This window comes from Branchiostoma floridae, chromosome 4, assembly GCF_000003815.2.
Source record: "Branchiostoma floridae strain S238N-H82 chromosome 4, Bfl_VNyyK, whole genome shotgun sequence".
NCBI classification, from domain to species: domain Eukaryota; kingdom Metazoa; phylum Chordata; class Leptocardii; order Amphioxiformes; family Branchiostomatidae; genus Branchiostoma; species Branchiostoma floridae.
In genome coordinates this window covers 18,255,129-18,268,559 of record NC_049982.1, presented here as the reverse complement: position 1 = coordinate 18,268,559, position 13,431 = coordinate 18,255,129, and the positions used below count along the sequence as shown (strand labels likewise).

The following is a 13,431-nucleotide window of genomic DNA, read 5'->3' as shown; positions in this document are numbered from 1 at the left end:
TACATATGCTATGGTCAGCGGGCGAGGTTACGCTGAGGAGACGGCATCAGTGACTGTATGTCAACATTCCAACGGACACGATTAATTTTGCAAATGGTCAAGCAGCAAACCAACCAGCCATTCAACAGTCTGTCAGGAACAGTACACAAGCATCACGATTGGAAACTTCTCGTTATATTTTCCCTCAATGCAGAATGTTGTTGACTGCATAGCTCTCTAATTGCCTTGCAGTACTCCAACAACTCAGCTCTGTTGAATATCAACGTCAAGGCCAATGTGTACACAGCCTGGTGTTTTTACTTAACTTAACGGCTGCTCAACCACTCAGATGGAGTTCAACCTCATCAACCCTACTGCAGAAAAACACGTGGCACTCCTAACATTGCTCCTGACCCGTGAACTATGTGTAGATAGGATTGCTGTATTACAACATTTGAAGAGTGCGTTGTAATTACCCAATGGCTGACCCTAACATAAGGGGTGGGAAAGTCGAAGTGAACGTTTGAAACAGCGTATGTAGTTGCAGCATGAGCCCTTGTTCCGGAAACACGCTTTGGTGCACGGAACCGACGCCTTGGAAAGTGTTTAACTCTGGAATACCTTACTTTCGGCGCGAACATGGCTGTAACACAAATGATATAAACTTAAGTGGAAAGTTAGATACCTGATATATGGCCGTGAAGTGATGAGCATGTTTGACCCGTAAGGACAGGACATATCCGTCAGAACATGTCGCGTACGATAGAGGTAATTGTCGACGTCTTTATGGAGCTCTGTACGTCCAACATCGGCACACATCGGCCCTCAGTCGTTTGACTTTTCTGAAACGATAGCATTTCTGAGAACAACAGTTTCTGTCATATAGTTTAGACACGAAATGATATTAAAAATAATTAACTACCCCTTTCATTGATACACCAATCAGAAATAAATGTATTAGTGACAACTTTGTTGACCGGTCAATGTTGGATTAATATTGCTCTAAGGTAGTTTTGGACTCTGGTTTAAATATTGATTTAAAAGTATGTATATTATCGTACGTCGTTTGTTACACACGTAAGTTTCCATGGGTAGTAGTGTCCAGACCAGCCACTACAGAATCTGCGATTGTAAGTCTGCGTCTCACGAATTTTCCCAAAGAACGGAAGAGTTGCAGTGTGGCCAAAATTGCATTCTACAGGAGATAGAAAGAAATGCTTCCCATGAAATATTTCCCCAACATGTTTATTCCTCATGAAAATGCCGAACAACGGAACTACTGATGATCGACCATAAGTAAGCCTCGATGTGGAGAAATTCTTAGCGCTGGAATTCAGACGAGAACGTGAGCGACCAGTCAATGTGGCACTTTCTCGTAACACTAAGGTCTGCGGTGTCCTTTCAGCGCCTGCAAATACTTTCCGACTGAATGGACAGTGAAACGTTTGGTCGTCACGGGTACCAGTCCTGCTTCAACTCAACTTCGGCAAAAGTCACTGCCAGGCAGCTTGGGTCAGTGCCAGCCATACAGTATGCATGTCAGGGGACGAGCCACGAGGGGTCTGAGTGAATAGCCTACAGCAGGGACTGGGAATAAAGGTCATTTGTCCGTTGAAGTTGGCAAGAACAAGATTACCCTCATCACACTATGCATATTGTTAGTTTCAGATACATTTACACATTTGGACGGTAGCCTACATAAAACATACGACGAAGAGTTGCACCTTGGACGGGCTCCGTGCCATAGGCTCGGCTGGCTTTATTAAGACTGGTATGATAGTGTATTCTCGTTTTATCAGTTTTCTTATTGACGTTAAACGCAGATGTCTCCATTTCAACGGAGCTCCCTGTGTAACTTTCCAGGATTCCAGGGTCGAAATCCTTGGCTCACAGTGTGACCTCCTCCTGATCCCAGTGATGTACAGTTGCCGTTAGTCTTCTGATCAGCAGGGCAACTGCAGACGTGACCCTGAGAGGGAGGAATCTTATCTGCCATCTCTCACCCTCTAGGATACTAGTCCCTGTCCTCTGTAAGGTTAAGTTATAACAACACACTATCAGTAATGCTAACCGCCAAGACGGATCAGATCACGTGTTGTTTTAGAAGCCGTCCTTCCTGACAGATATGACTTTGGCCATACACTGAACCGGTCCGACGTTTTGTTCAAGAATGAACATCAAATAACGACTGATGCCACACGGTAAATGTGAAATGTAGGAAACATAGATTTGTAGGGCCACATGTACATCCATAAGTCAGGGATATCTGGATGAAGGTCCTGGTCCCCAGGATTTCCCTCTGCCAGTCTGCAGTACGGCTGATCCTAACCCTTGATCCTCACAGCTGTACGTTGACCTAGCTGTGTAACTCAGCCGGGACGACATGTGCTGAGCCTTTTGGATGCATCATGCTCCCTCAAATCAGAAATAATGCACGCAACAGGACCGTCAACAAAACACCACGTTGTACACTTCTGGATGTGAGAACTCCATTTAATGTAAGATTACAATCTTACAAGTGTGATTTATCGTGCTATCAACGGCGAGGCCCTTCTTGAAGGGTTAAACGGGATGGACGCAATGAATTTATATGTGAATTGTGCCCATAAGCAAGAGAAGACCCAATATTAGCCCGTAGAAAACATAACTACTAGCCAGCTCTGTTACCTGACCTCCATCCACGAAAACATTCCTGTCATTTTCGGGTTAAACGGAATAGATGGATCATCTAAGGACAATCTCGGTTTCGCCGCCCCTCCAGATCCAAGGTCGACAACGATGAGTACCACATGCGGCGAAATAGTTACCGACTCGAAATGAAACAAATCCAAACAGTGGTCAAAAGCTATATATAGGAGGATAGTATCAAGATCATGAACAACTCCATACACTGCCCAGCGTGTGAAAACACGTGTGATGTTTATCCAACGATACTGATATGAATCGAGGTGATTAGAAATAAATGAGACTTGAGCAAACAGCAATTGAGACACCATCTGTAGAACATCGCCAACCGGGGAAGACGCATTTCACACCCGCTGTGGTCTCCAAAATAGCCATCAACCTGGTGACAATCTCGGGTACTGAATTTCCATCAAAGCAGATTATCGAACGTTAAGGTAATCAAAATTTGATATGGGACCTTATTAAATGTCAAATGGCAGTACAATATTGACAACTCAATTGCCGATTATCTTACTGGTGTTTAATCTGTGTATTTGTCATGCTTGGGTTCCACTGACAGACACTCCGTGGTGTCTGGGCGTGGATTCACCACCATGCATGCACTGTCGATTACAGATTAAACGTGTATACACCTGTAGTTGATCAACCGTTATCAACCTATCGACCCCTCCCCACCGGGGTGCTAAACAAGCCAATGGACGGGAGTCAGGCAAGGGATGATCCAATCTGGGCCGTGTCAGTTCGCGTGTACATGCGTACCTTTCTTTACCTGGAAAATGACATTTCAAAACGTCCGTTCTGTCCTCCTGTATGACTCACAGGATGAAGCAGTACATTCCTCGACTGTGTAACATGGAGATGCACAGATTTTCATCCCCATCGCAATTCTCTTTCATGACCTCAATGTTACATTCCAATGTTACTAAAATGCTTGTATGGTGGCTAAACAAAGACAGTACATTAGTGAGGTCATCATCGATCATGACGTTTCTTGATGAAATGGCGATGGTCGTCACCAGGTGCTTCTCATCTAAAACGACGCATAGAACCTTCATATTTCATTATCAACGAGAATTGTATCAGTTGCCCGTACAGTCCTGATGAAGTGTGTGTGGTTTGATAAGACAGCGCAATAACGAATGATGAGTGTTTGGTCGCCACGGATGTAAATGTGACCAAAACCAGGCAGCCCATTTAATGCCTGTCGACTTGTTGTGTACCAGCCTGTTTGGGGTACAAGTAGAGTATCAATTAATAGTCGTACTGCCACGTGTAGTGAAAAGATTTCTTAATACCTAGATAAAAGACATGGCCAATGAATTCGCATTCACTTTTTTGTGACCGACATGACGGAGTTATGTGTTGTTGAAAGCGGGGTTATGACCCTTTGCGCCGGAACGTGATGAAAGATGACAGAGTTGAAGATGGACGTCCCGGTGGATGTGATACTAGCGTCCTCCTCCGCCTCTGCTTCCGACATCTGGTCGCCCGATAACCTACTTGGGAAAATATTATCTTTGCAACTCTGCAACACAAATATTCACATGTATATCATGCTTAAACCAGTCAATAAGTACATGGGAAGATTGTAAAAGTCGACCGATCTAGCTAGAAAAACTATGGCATATGACCTTGACCAGAGATATTAATCAAATTAACTTGGCATATGTTGTTGACATTTGAGTATGTAGATTTGTACTCATCCAAGACTAGCAAAGACAAGCTGCGGTTGTCTTCATCGATTTTCATCAGGCATTCAATACTACATGCGTATGACATTCCTTCAGATGTTGCCAGGGTATCGCAAGGAGCCAATTGCAGCCACATCGTCACCGGAGTCGTCGGTATCCATCAGGGATCCTCCTAGATCTTGATTTTGCTGATGACATCGCTCTACTCGAAAACACATCACAACGTGCACAGGACCTTCTCAAAAGAGTTAGCCCGGATACCAGATAACTATAGACCAGGTCTATGTCTAGATGAGTCTGAAATCGAGAGGGTTACCGACTTTAAATATCTCGGGGGTTCTCAGATTCGAGGTGCGAATTGGCCAGCCATTGAGTGTTGTCCACTCTCTTATAGGAATCTGGATTGAAGACCAACATTAGAGAAGAAACAAAGGCCAAAGTATTATTTTAATGTTGTGCTGTTTCGATTCTGTTATCTGGCTTTGAGGCGTGGGACTCATCTCAGACTAGGAAAGTGCACGATACCTTTACCAAGATGCTGCGTGTTATATATGACAAACCTGGTGGAAACACACAACAGACAAACAACTTACTGGCCATGGCATGTGTTTAGTCATTACGAATCAGCCGCTTAACTGTTCATTTGGTCTCCACTGAAGCCAAAAGGAGACGCATACTTTACAGTAGTAACCTTATTGAGTCAGAATCTGGTCAAAGTTGGGGAGACTTGACACTTTAACTCGGACTCGCTGTGTATGACTGATGGTGATGATGATGATATGGACATTGCAGATACTACGGTCATACGTTTGTATAGATGTCATTGAATTGAAACATGCCTTGATACAATTTCTGTCTTAAGAGACTCTTAAGAAGATGAGTTGGCAAAAGAGTGAATGTTTTGGGTATGTTGCACACTTAAAAAGTTCTGGTGCTATTACTGGTAAGATGTTGACAGGAACATTAACATCCGTAACCCCAGTTGTTGACGAGTTGGCGGTTGTTCCTTTCTGCAGCATTTGGCGAGAAACCAGATCAACTTGAGCCGGAGGCTGAGCCTGCAGCAGTCCAAACTGGAGAACCTCACCACCGAGATCCGGAAGATTAACGTGGGGAGGGAGGTGGTACAAGGCACCAGGTGGGTCACTCAGGGACGTGTACATCATCGAACACGCCTGAAAATCTTGGTTTTCCCCATGTTTTCTAAAACGTTTGTTCGGGATTTTTCTCAGGAAATTGTGATATCAATATGTTAGCTGTACAATGTCACCTAAGCTCTTTGTCGTACTTTTGACTGTTGCGTTTGTTAGGAATGTAAAAGGTCAAACGAAAAGTACTCAACGTGAAACTGTTTCTGACATATTGGAAATCAATTAGAATGAGTTGGACTGTCTTAAATTTGATCTTTTGAAGGGTCGGAAGATGTCACCAAAGAATAGGCGTTTAAAGCAATAAAGAACAGCGATTTATTATGGCCGGCCTTTCACAGCAGATTGGTTGCCAAGATTGTTTCCAGCCGCAATGACTGGCGGCTCAGAATGGGTATGGAGCGCACTGCCGGTGTAGGTTACGAGTTTGGGCCGCGGTATAATACAGTTATATCCTAGTGGACGTTTATTACCACTCGTAACTATCCGGGAGAGCAGACCGGAGATAGATAGTTTCCTGTGCGGCAGGAGGAACCGCAGGCGGAACATTCACTAGGTAAATTACAGCTAACGGGATTAGTCGTCCCGTCATTCATCAGGATAAAGCGGCACCTTGAACCGGCCTGACCCTGCCGCGCCGCCGGTGGGGATCCGTCTGTACCTGCCGCCGGGTCTTGGGCGTTAATGGGGAACTCCCAACTCAAGGACATGTCGTCTATGGATGTCTACTTTGGTATGGGGCAAATTTGGTACAGGGCAAGATATCCACTGTCCTCCGTCCGTCAAAGTGATACTGCACGGGTGTGGATTGGTGCGGATTAATCTGCAGTAGCTATCGGTCACGTGAATGTGGTGAAGCGTACTTGCCGCTTCGTTTCTACACTTCAGATGGTAACAGTTTAAAACCGGTGTCAGCTCGGATAGCAGCCCGCCGACCTTCCGGCACCCTCCATGTTAACCCTGACCCTCACGACACGCAGCCGCTCACTCAGCGGCTCAGCCTGCAAACACACCGACCAATTTCTGACGCAGTGTGGAGGTCAAAGTTACCGCATACGGCAGGGTTAATTTACCAATTATTCCCCTCCCCACTCCTTCTTAGAGTCATCGTCTGTGATCCGCAGAATTTTTCATCTGGCTCAGCTCCGCGAACTTCACACGGTCTCTGTGACCTTCATCGTTGCCTCACGTCTCAGACGTTGTTAGGATGTAGGTACACCCCAGATAGGATGACCCGATTTCTAGATTTGCTTACTTGATGTGGGAGATTAGCCGTAACAGGTTTAGACCAGGTGGTAATCCACCAGATGGGTGGTTTGAATTCTAGATGACAGTACATCCAGTCTCTACCACTACCATAGGCTAAATAGACTGAATAATATACCAGAGGTGTTAGCGGGCCATTTAAGTACATTCTGCAATCAGCAAATTACAAAACTCCTCTCGTATACATGTATCATTCAGCCTATTTAGCCAATTTCTTATTTCTTCACTATTTTTTTTCAATCCAATGACTGAGTCCAGTACACCATAGCGTCATGTATACCCCGACACGCAGTTATGAACCGTTCTATTAGTCTTACAAATAAACGACATTGGAAGTCATTTTTTTGTAGAAAACAGACTTTCAGTACTGTCAACTGGTCCTCTGGGAAGAACGGCCTAGGCCGACAGGGCATTACCAGTATAAATAAAAGTTACTACTACTACTACTACTACTACTACTACTACTACTACTACTACTACTACTACCACTACTGTGAACGCGATTAATTTCCATATTTTTGGACATCTTTGTATTCAATTCTGACGTTTTCATCTGTATGCCATTTAGTTTGATGAATGTCACGGGTACATCCAATAGTAATATGATCAATATTGGAACAGTACAAAAAAGGAAAATGTAGATTTTAAGTACATGATGTATGATGTATCGTACGATGACTTGTGATTAAATGATGTGATTATTTATTTTTCCGCAGAGAAAGAAGTATAGCAGAAATGGAATCCAAGATTCAAACCCAAGAAAGGCTGATCGCTAACCTGACACAGATAGTCTTCAAACTGTTAATACAAGGTACGGACGAATGTTTTTTCTCAGTTAAACGCATTCTTGAACTTGAAACAAATGCCCGATCACAAAGTCACTCACTCACCCACTCCCTCCCTTCCTCACTCACTCGTTTCTTTTCTGGGCAAGAAGGATTTAGTTGTTGGCATGTGCCTCTTTCTGCGGATTCATGAAATCTGATTTTTCTGAAAGAGGTGTGAAAAGATAGCCAATGCGACGGGAATTTATCGCATGACAAATGCGAAAGGTAAGGTTTTTTTTTCATTCACTGGTGTCGTAATTTCCGACAGGATAGCCTCATGTAAAATACAATACCAGACGTTGGCTACTGGGAACCAAGTTACACTAACGTCTGTTTTGACCAGGCATTTATTTCCAAACAAAATATTGACCTAACTTTCGTTGACACTTGTTTATTTGATTTTTAACCATAGCAGTCCGAGCGATGTCCACACGTAAGTGTTACACGTTGACTGACGTGCAGGTTGCCTCCCTGTAGCTTTCCCGCGGGAAGGCTCGGAATCACCTCCCGGCGAAGACGTTTCCGTTGGGGTGATCCTAGCGCGTGAGATAGCCGAATTTTAGAGTTGTTCAGAAGGCCCGAGGCACGAACCTGTCAAACATCGCTATAGAATTTCCGGGCACAAACGCCAACCAGAGTCATGAAATAACAAAACAAATTGCTGAAGTGCTTGAGGAACGGTGTTGTTGTAACCTAGAGATGGTAAGAAGACAAAATACTGAGATACAAAACGTCAGGACTGCTCAAACTGTGAAACTGCCGATGGAAGGCAGGTCTGTTGTAACAGGAAAAGGAAGCGGTGGGAAAACAAGAAAGAAAACTGTGTTTGTCCGCAGTTGATACCCATGGTGCAGATGCTGACAACCTCGATGTGATTTTAAGCGGACACACCTGGACCGCAAGCTCTCAACCCCAAGTCTATCTAGTTCAGAAGCAAAATGATGCTATATGAGGGATGGAAGAATAGCCTTTAGATTATAAGACCAACTGAACTAGCCTCTCTGGGTCAGCTTGGGAAGATCAGGACGACAGGACCTTACATTCAATTGAAACGTCGAGCGGGCCCTACTGATCATGTTACTCTATCAACGTTTCCATCCTCGTTAACGATGTTGACATGGCCTTTATCAACATATATATGAAAAATGTAGTATAAGAGGTCATTAGATGGGACGGCGCTTTGTGTGTTTTTGCAATTGTGCGATAGACTGATGGTGCAGGGAGACAACTCCTGGCAATGTGAACAAGAACCATTCTTTCTGAAGTCCTTTCTTTCTCAGCGGCATTGGCTCCTCTGCAGCTGCGAGACTTCGATTTGCTACATCTAGTGGTCCGTGAAGTCTTTCATTAAAGACTGGAGATTCTGTAGACGACACTTAACCTGTGAAAAGAAGAAGACGACAGTTGCACCAAGGAGGGTCCAACTGCTGGCATGTTCCCTGTAACCCAAACCTCGTCAACTCAGTCGGCGATAAACCTCTGTCCTTAAATTAGCGAAATCTTTCGCCGATCCGTCCTTTTGTTCGCGCTTTGTGCCAAGTCTTTGTGGTTCACGGCTTGATGGTTCCCTGATAAGTTCAAGTACGCCGACGAAAAGTCTGCACTTCGGATTTCAACATAACTGGCGAGGAAGAGAACGACCATTGACAAGGGCGTTCAGGGGGATTACAATGGAATCGTACTACGTGTCTGGTCTCGATGGAAGCAGTCTGTACTTTGAATTATTCCCTGTTATTATTACCTGGCTTGTGTAAGCTTAGCAGGCTTTGGATTCATTTGGTCAGAAAGGAGAAATGTGCCAGTGGAAGTCTTGAGCCACTTTATTTGGTGGGAGAGACAATTGATGAGTCACTTACATGAGTCTCCTGTCATTAAAACGTCTTTTACTACTTCATGGTTGCCATACTAGTAGCTTTTGCTCTTGTACTTCTTGCTCACCACAATTGGAATGTTGAGTGATGACTAGATTTCTTTATCCAAATATTAGATATCTTTTGATCGAATGCGTCCCAAACACTTGCGGAGTGTCCACCAAACGCGTGTAAACGATGCTTGTTTAACCTTGATGACTCTTCACAATTTACAAATCACTTACAGCTTAATACGCTTCTTCATTTATGGACGCATGTCAACTAGCGCTCCGAATCAAGAGGAGCTTAGTGCAAAGCCGGGATGTTTGCCGAGGGAATTCTAGGTTACACTAATGGTAGGCACGACAGTCGGGGTTGTCTGCAGGGCACATCCCTATTTGGCCGGCTGGTTTGTTTTTGCTGTGGGCATGTATCGCTCCTGGTGGTCTAGGTCAGGTCAAGGGTCAGCTGTGATCATGAGCTGTGGTGGGGCCTGTAGTGAGCAGGTAGGATTTGTAGTCCTCGCTGGGGTTCCTCGAGATGGAGATAACCCTGCAGGGAAAGACTGGGTCAAAGATGGCGGCGAGGTCCCGCAGGGAAGTGATGTTGAAACGTTCCGTAGAAAATGCATTCAGAGGTGTTCCGTGAAAACTGCGTCAAGGAAGGGTACCTGGGGTATATCTTAGTTCAGCCTGATGCTGAGGATAGAGATGTGGGGCAGGTGATTAAGACCGACGTGGGAAAGATATGTATGAAAACGTTGAATCACACCCGTTAATAAATAATATAATACGAAAAGTCACCTGTTCAAACAGTTCACAACAGAACATGTAAACGACGAAGACGCGTAGTGGAAAATGAAATACCTTTCATCTGCGAATGTCCCTAATTCGATGTCAAAGAAATAGATACTTCACAAGAATATCTGAAACCTCTACAAGCTTTCCTATGTTAAGAAATCTACAGAAAGTCCTCTTGCTTCTCGAATCATCCAACCCATTAATCGTTGAAAACGTGGGCTTTTTGTTATCTCCATGAGAGAGACTGGAGGTATAGATATTGATGTATCTGTCTGTCCGTTCGTGTTTCCGGATATTTGTGGTCAGCACAAGCTCTGGATGGACTGTAATGACATTTGGTATGTTGGTATGTTTGGGGAAGGCGGAAGTCAATGTCAAACTTGGACCCCCTGATGTGTGACTTTGGTACTACTCAGAAATTCCGATTTTGTATCTTTTGACCTCGATATGCTATGGTCTTGATGAGGATAAGTGAACATGACGAGTGTCCATGATATTCGATATGCAGGTACAGAGGTACTCAAATTATGTGACATACTGATTAGGACTTAAGTTTCACTATTAATGAGGAAAAACTATAAATTTAGTGGTTTCCATGATTGGACTTTCATACATGTAGCGTATATGATTTACATCAACATCAACAAATACTAATTATGCAAATGAGATTCTGATTTAGATAATTAATGTAAAACTCAATGAGTAATTTGCAGAGGAAAGAAAATCATACAAATTATCTTCTTTTCTACCTTTACGATTATCTACCGTATTTTGTTTTTAAAAATCGCAGCAGACACAGTGTTGACGCCACAAGTAGCTCTAGACTGCCCTTCCACCCCTCACCACTGTCCAGACTGTTCCAATTGCCCGTAGCTCCCCGGAGTTGCTGGTTTCACTCCATAGAAGCCATCAAATTTGAACGGCGATGACAAAACCCCCGCGGTACTACCTCCCTGCTTAATTGTACACAAATGTCCATCCTTGACTAAATGCATGTCTGCCTATCCATTACGCCACACGCTGAGACCGGCGTTTTTGGAGTTCTTCAGTCAGACAGGGTCAATTCTGTTTGTTATTTTAAAGCTGTTGGCTGCAATTGTATATTTAGGGACTGGGATGGAAATATTTACTGAAGATCAATTAGTCACTGTCACAATCAAGCACAAGTGATCCTTTGTGCTGACATTTATCCCACCTCTGCACATAGCAATTTTGAACAGATAATGTGTCAATTTTACGATTGTGATGGATCATCGTGAGTGTTGAGTGGGCCTAGACAAATGTGGAATTCACCAAAGTATCAGCCTCCTGCTGTTTTGACGTAATGGTTCGGAATGTTCGTCATGGGGACGGGGGGGGGGGGGGCGGATGCGTCGTCAATTTGCACTAAGCTAGACTTGACCAAAGTTTGAGCCTTGGAAAGGCAACCTTCTAGCTAGGTTTGTTGGCATTGCGTTATAGGTCAAAACAATTTTGCCATGTCGAGTGATATCTGGTTGTCTGTTTCCAATTGCGGCAAGAAGCCTCGTGAGAATCATTTCGCCAAGTGCTAAACATGTCCCCTTGAACCACCAAGGTCATGTTCCGCGATCTGTCAAGGGGAACGGCTAACATTTCAGGACAGCTGAAATCGGTTAGAGCAGTTGTGCTTAGGTATGTGCCATTCACCAGGAGTGAGACATTAAAGGTGTTTAAGGGGAAGGATAGCGTTGGCAGGTCGCGCCGATCGGGAAAGGTCGGTATTTGTGCGTAAGGCGCCGTGGTGTAAGCGAAGACAGCCGAGGTGTGGGCGTGTTCAGAACCTTCAGAAATGCGAAGGCCAATCCGGGCTCTGATAACACTTGGTACGATCGGGTATGTCACCCAAGGCCTGGGATAGGATCTAACCTCCCAACAGACTGTCTATAGACCTTAGGCTCTACATACAGAGAAATCTACACACGCAAATGTAGTTTGATCGAGACGCTTCGTCCCCCAATTGTGAAAGAAACTGCCAAGCCCATTAAACATAAAGTTTGACAATTATTCTGTGCATAACATCTTAATCCTTTACTTACCATTTCCTGGATCCATGGAAAAGCCTGCAATAAAATTTATGAAGTCCTCTTTTACTCATCTGCTTACATTCCACGCGTTGGGACAAGGCATTTGTCCCCTGTAAGGCCTTCATCACATTTCCAATTCCAAACCGGGCATAAGAGACACAAAGTTCACAATACGTAAAGACAATAGTCGTGGACATTATTTGTGTATATTTTTTTTACGTATAAATGTATATTTTTCCACAAACAGCCCGACCGGGCTCCGGCTTGTAAATGTGACGTTAGACTGAGGAAGCGTCGTCCAATAGGAGAGGCGGTAATCCCTAATGCCCAAGTTTCAGTTCGTCCTTGACCTACATTGTAGCCAGCGTTCTCAGATCTTCTCAATCTTGATGACAAATGTCTGAAATGCCGCCGCTATTGTTAATTGAAAGTTACGAGGAGATGACAGATTTGAGACATCCGGAGTGGGAATGGGGGATGCGTACCAGTAATCCTGTGAAGTACTAGTACTGAATGTTCGCGTTCTGGCGGTGACCTCTTTACTATGAATATAAATCTATATCAGTACATGGCAGTTTCAGCCCCGAGCGTAAAACACCGTAAACACTCATTTTCTCCCTACCGTGAAAAAAGGAGGATGGCTGCCGACAGAGCTTTCTGGGCCCACCTGACTGCCTCATGGGTCGGACGACACAGAAGCCAACACCACCCCCACACCCGAACGTTTCTCCTGTGTATTTTCATCATGAGCCTTTTAATGCACGACAGAAGGTGATGACAGTTTGTGCTAACACCCAGCAAGGACAATTTACCCAACCCATGGCTTCGGATAGGGACTTCAGCACAGGTGACAGTCCGGTGTCCCAACAACATACGGGGAAGATACTAGGTCATCTGGACTTGCAGTCTTCTGTGAACCTACCCGAGACGTTTGAACAAATAAGGCATAATTGGTGGTCTCTTGACTGCTATACCTGTAGGCTAGAAAGGACAAGGCACGTGGAACATGCCGCCTCCGACGTTAGATGTAGGTATCCATTATTGCACTGGGCCTTGGGGAGAACAAACGTCTGGTGTAAATTATTTTGTAACCTGTAGTCGCCCATACTTCAGTCCTGTATAATGCATATGTAAAGGCCC

The 13,431-nt window shown here is 44.4% G+C and overlaps 1 protein-coding gene across 1 annotated transcript in view; it reads left to right on the top strand.

Moving 5' to 3' along the window:
• LOC118414147 overlaps nucleotides 1-13,431 on the top strand; it is a 25,365-nt gene that overhangs the window by 3,983 nt on the left and 7,951 nt on the right. Inside the window, exons 2-3 of the mRNA XM_035817979.1 lie at nucleotides 5,372-5,493; nucleotides 7,486-7,580. Of these exons, the coding sequence (XP_035673872.1) occupies nucleotides 5,372-5,493; nucleotides 7,486-7,580 (217 nt within the window). The remainder of the gene's footprint in view (nucleotides 1-5,371; nucleotides 5,494-7,485; nucleotides 7,581-13,431) is intronic.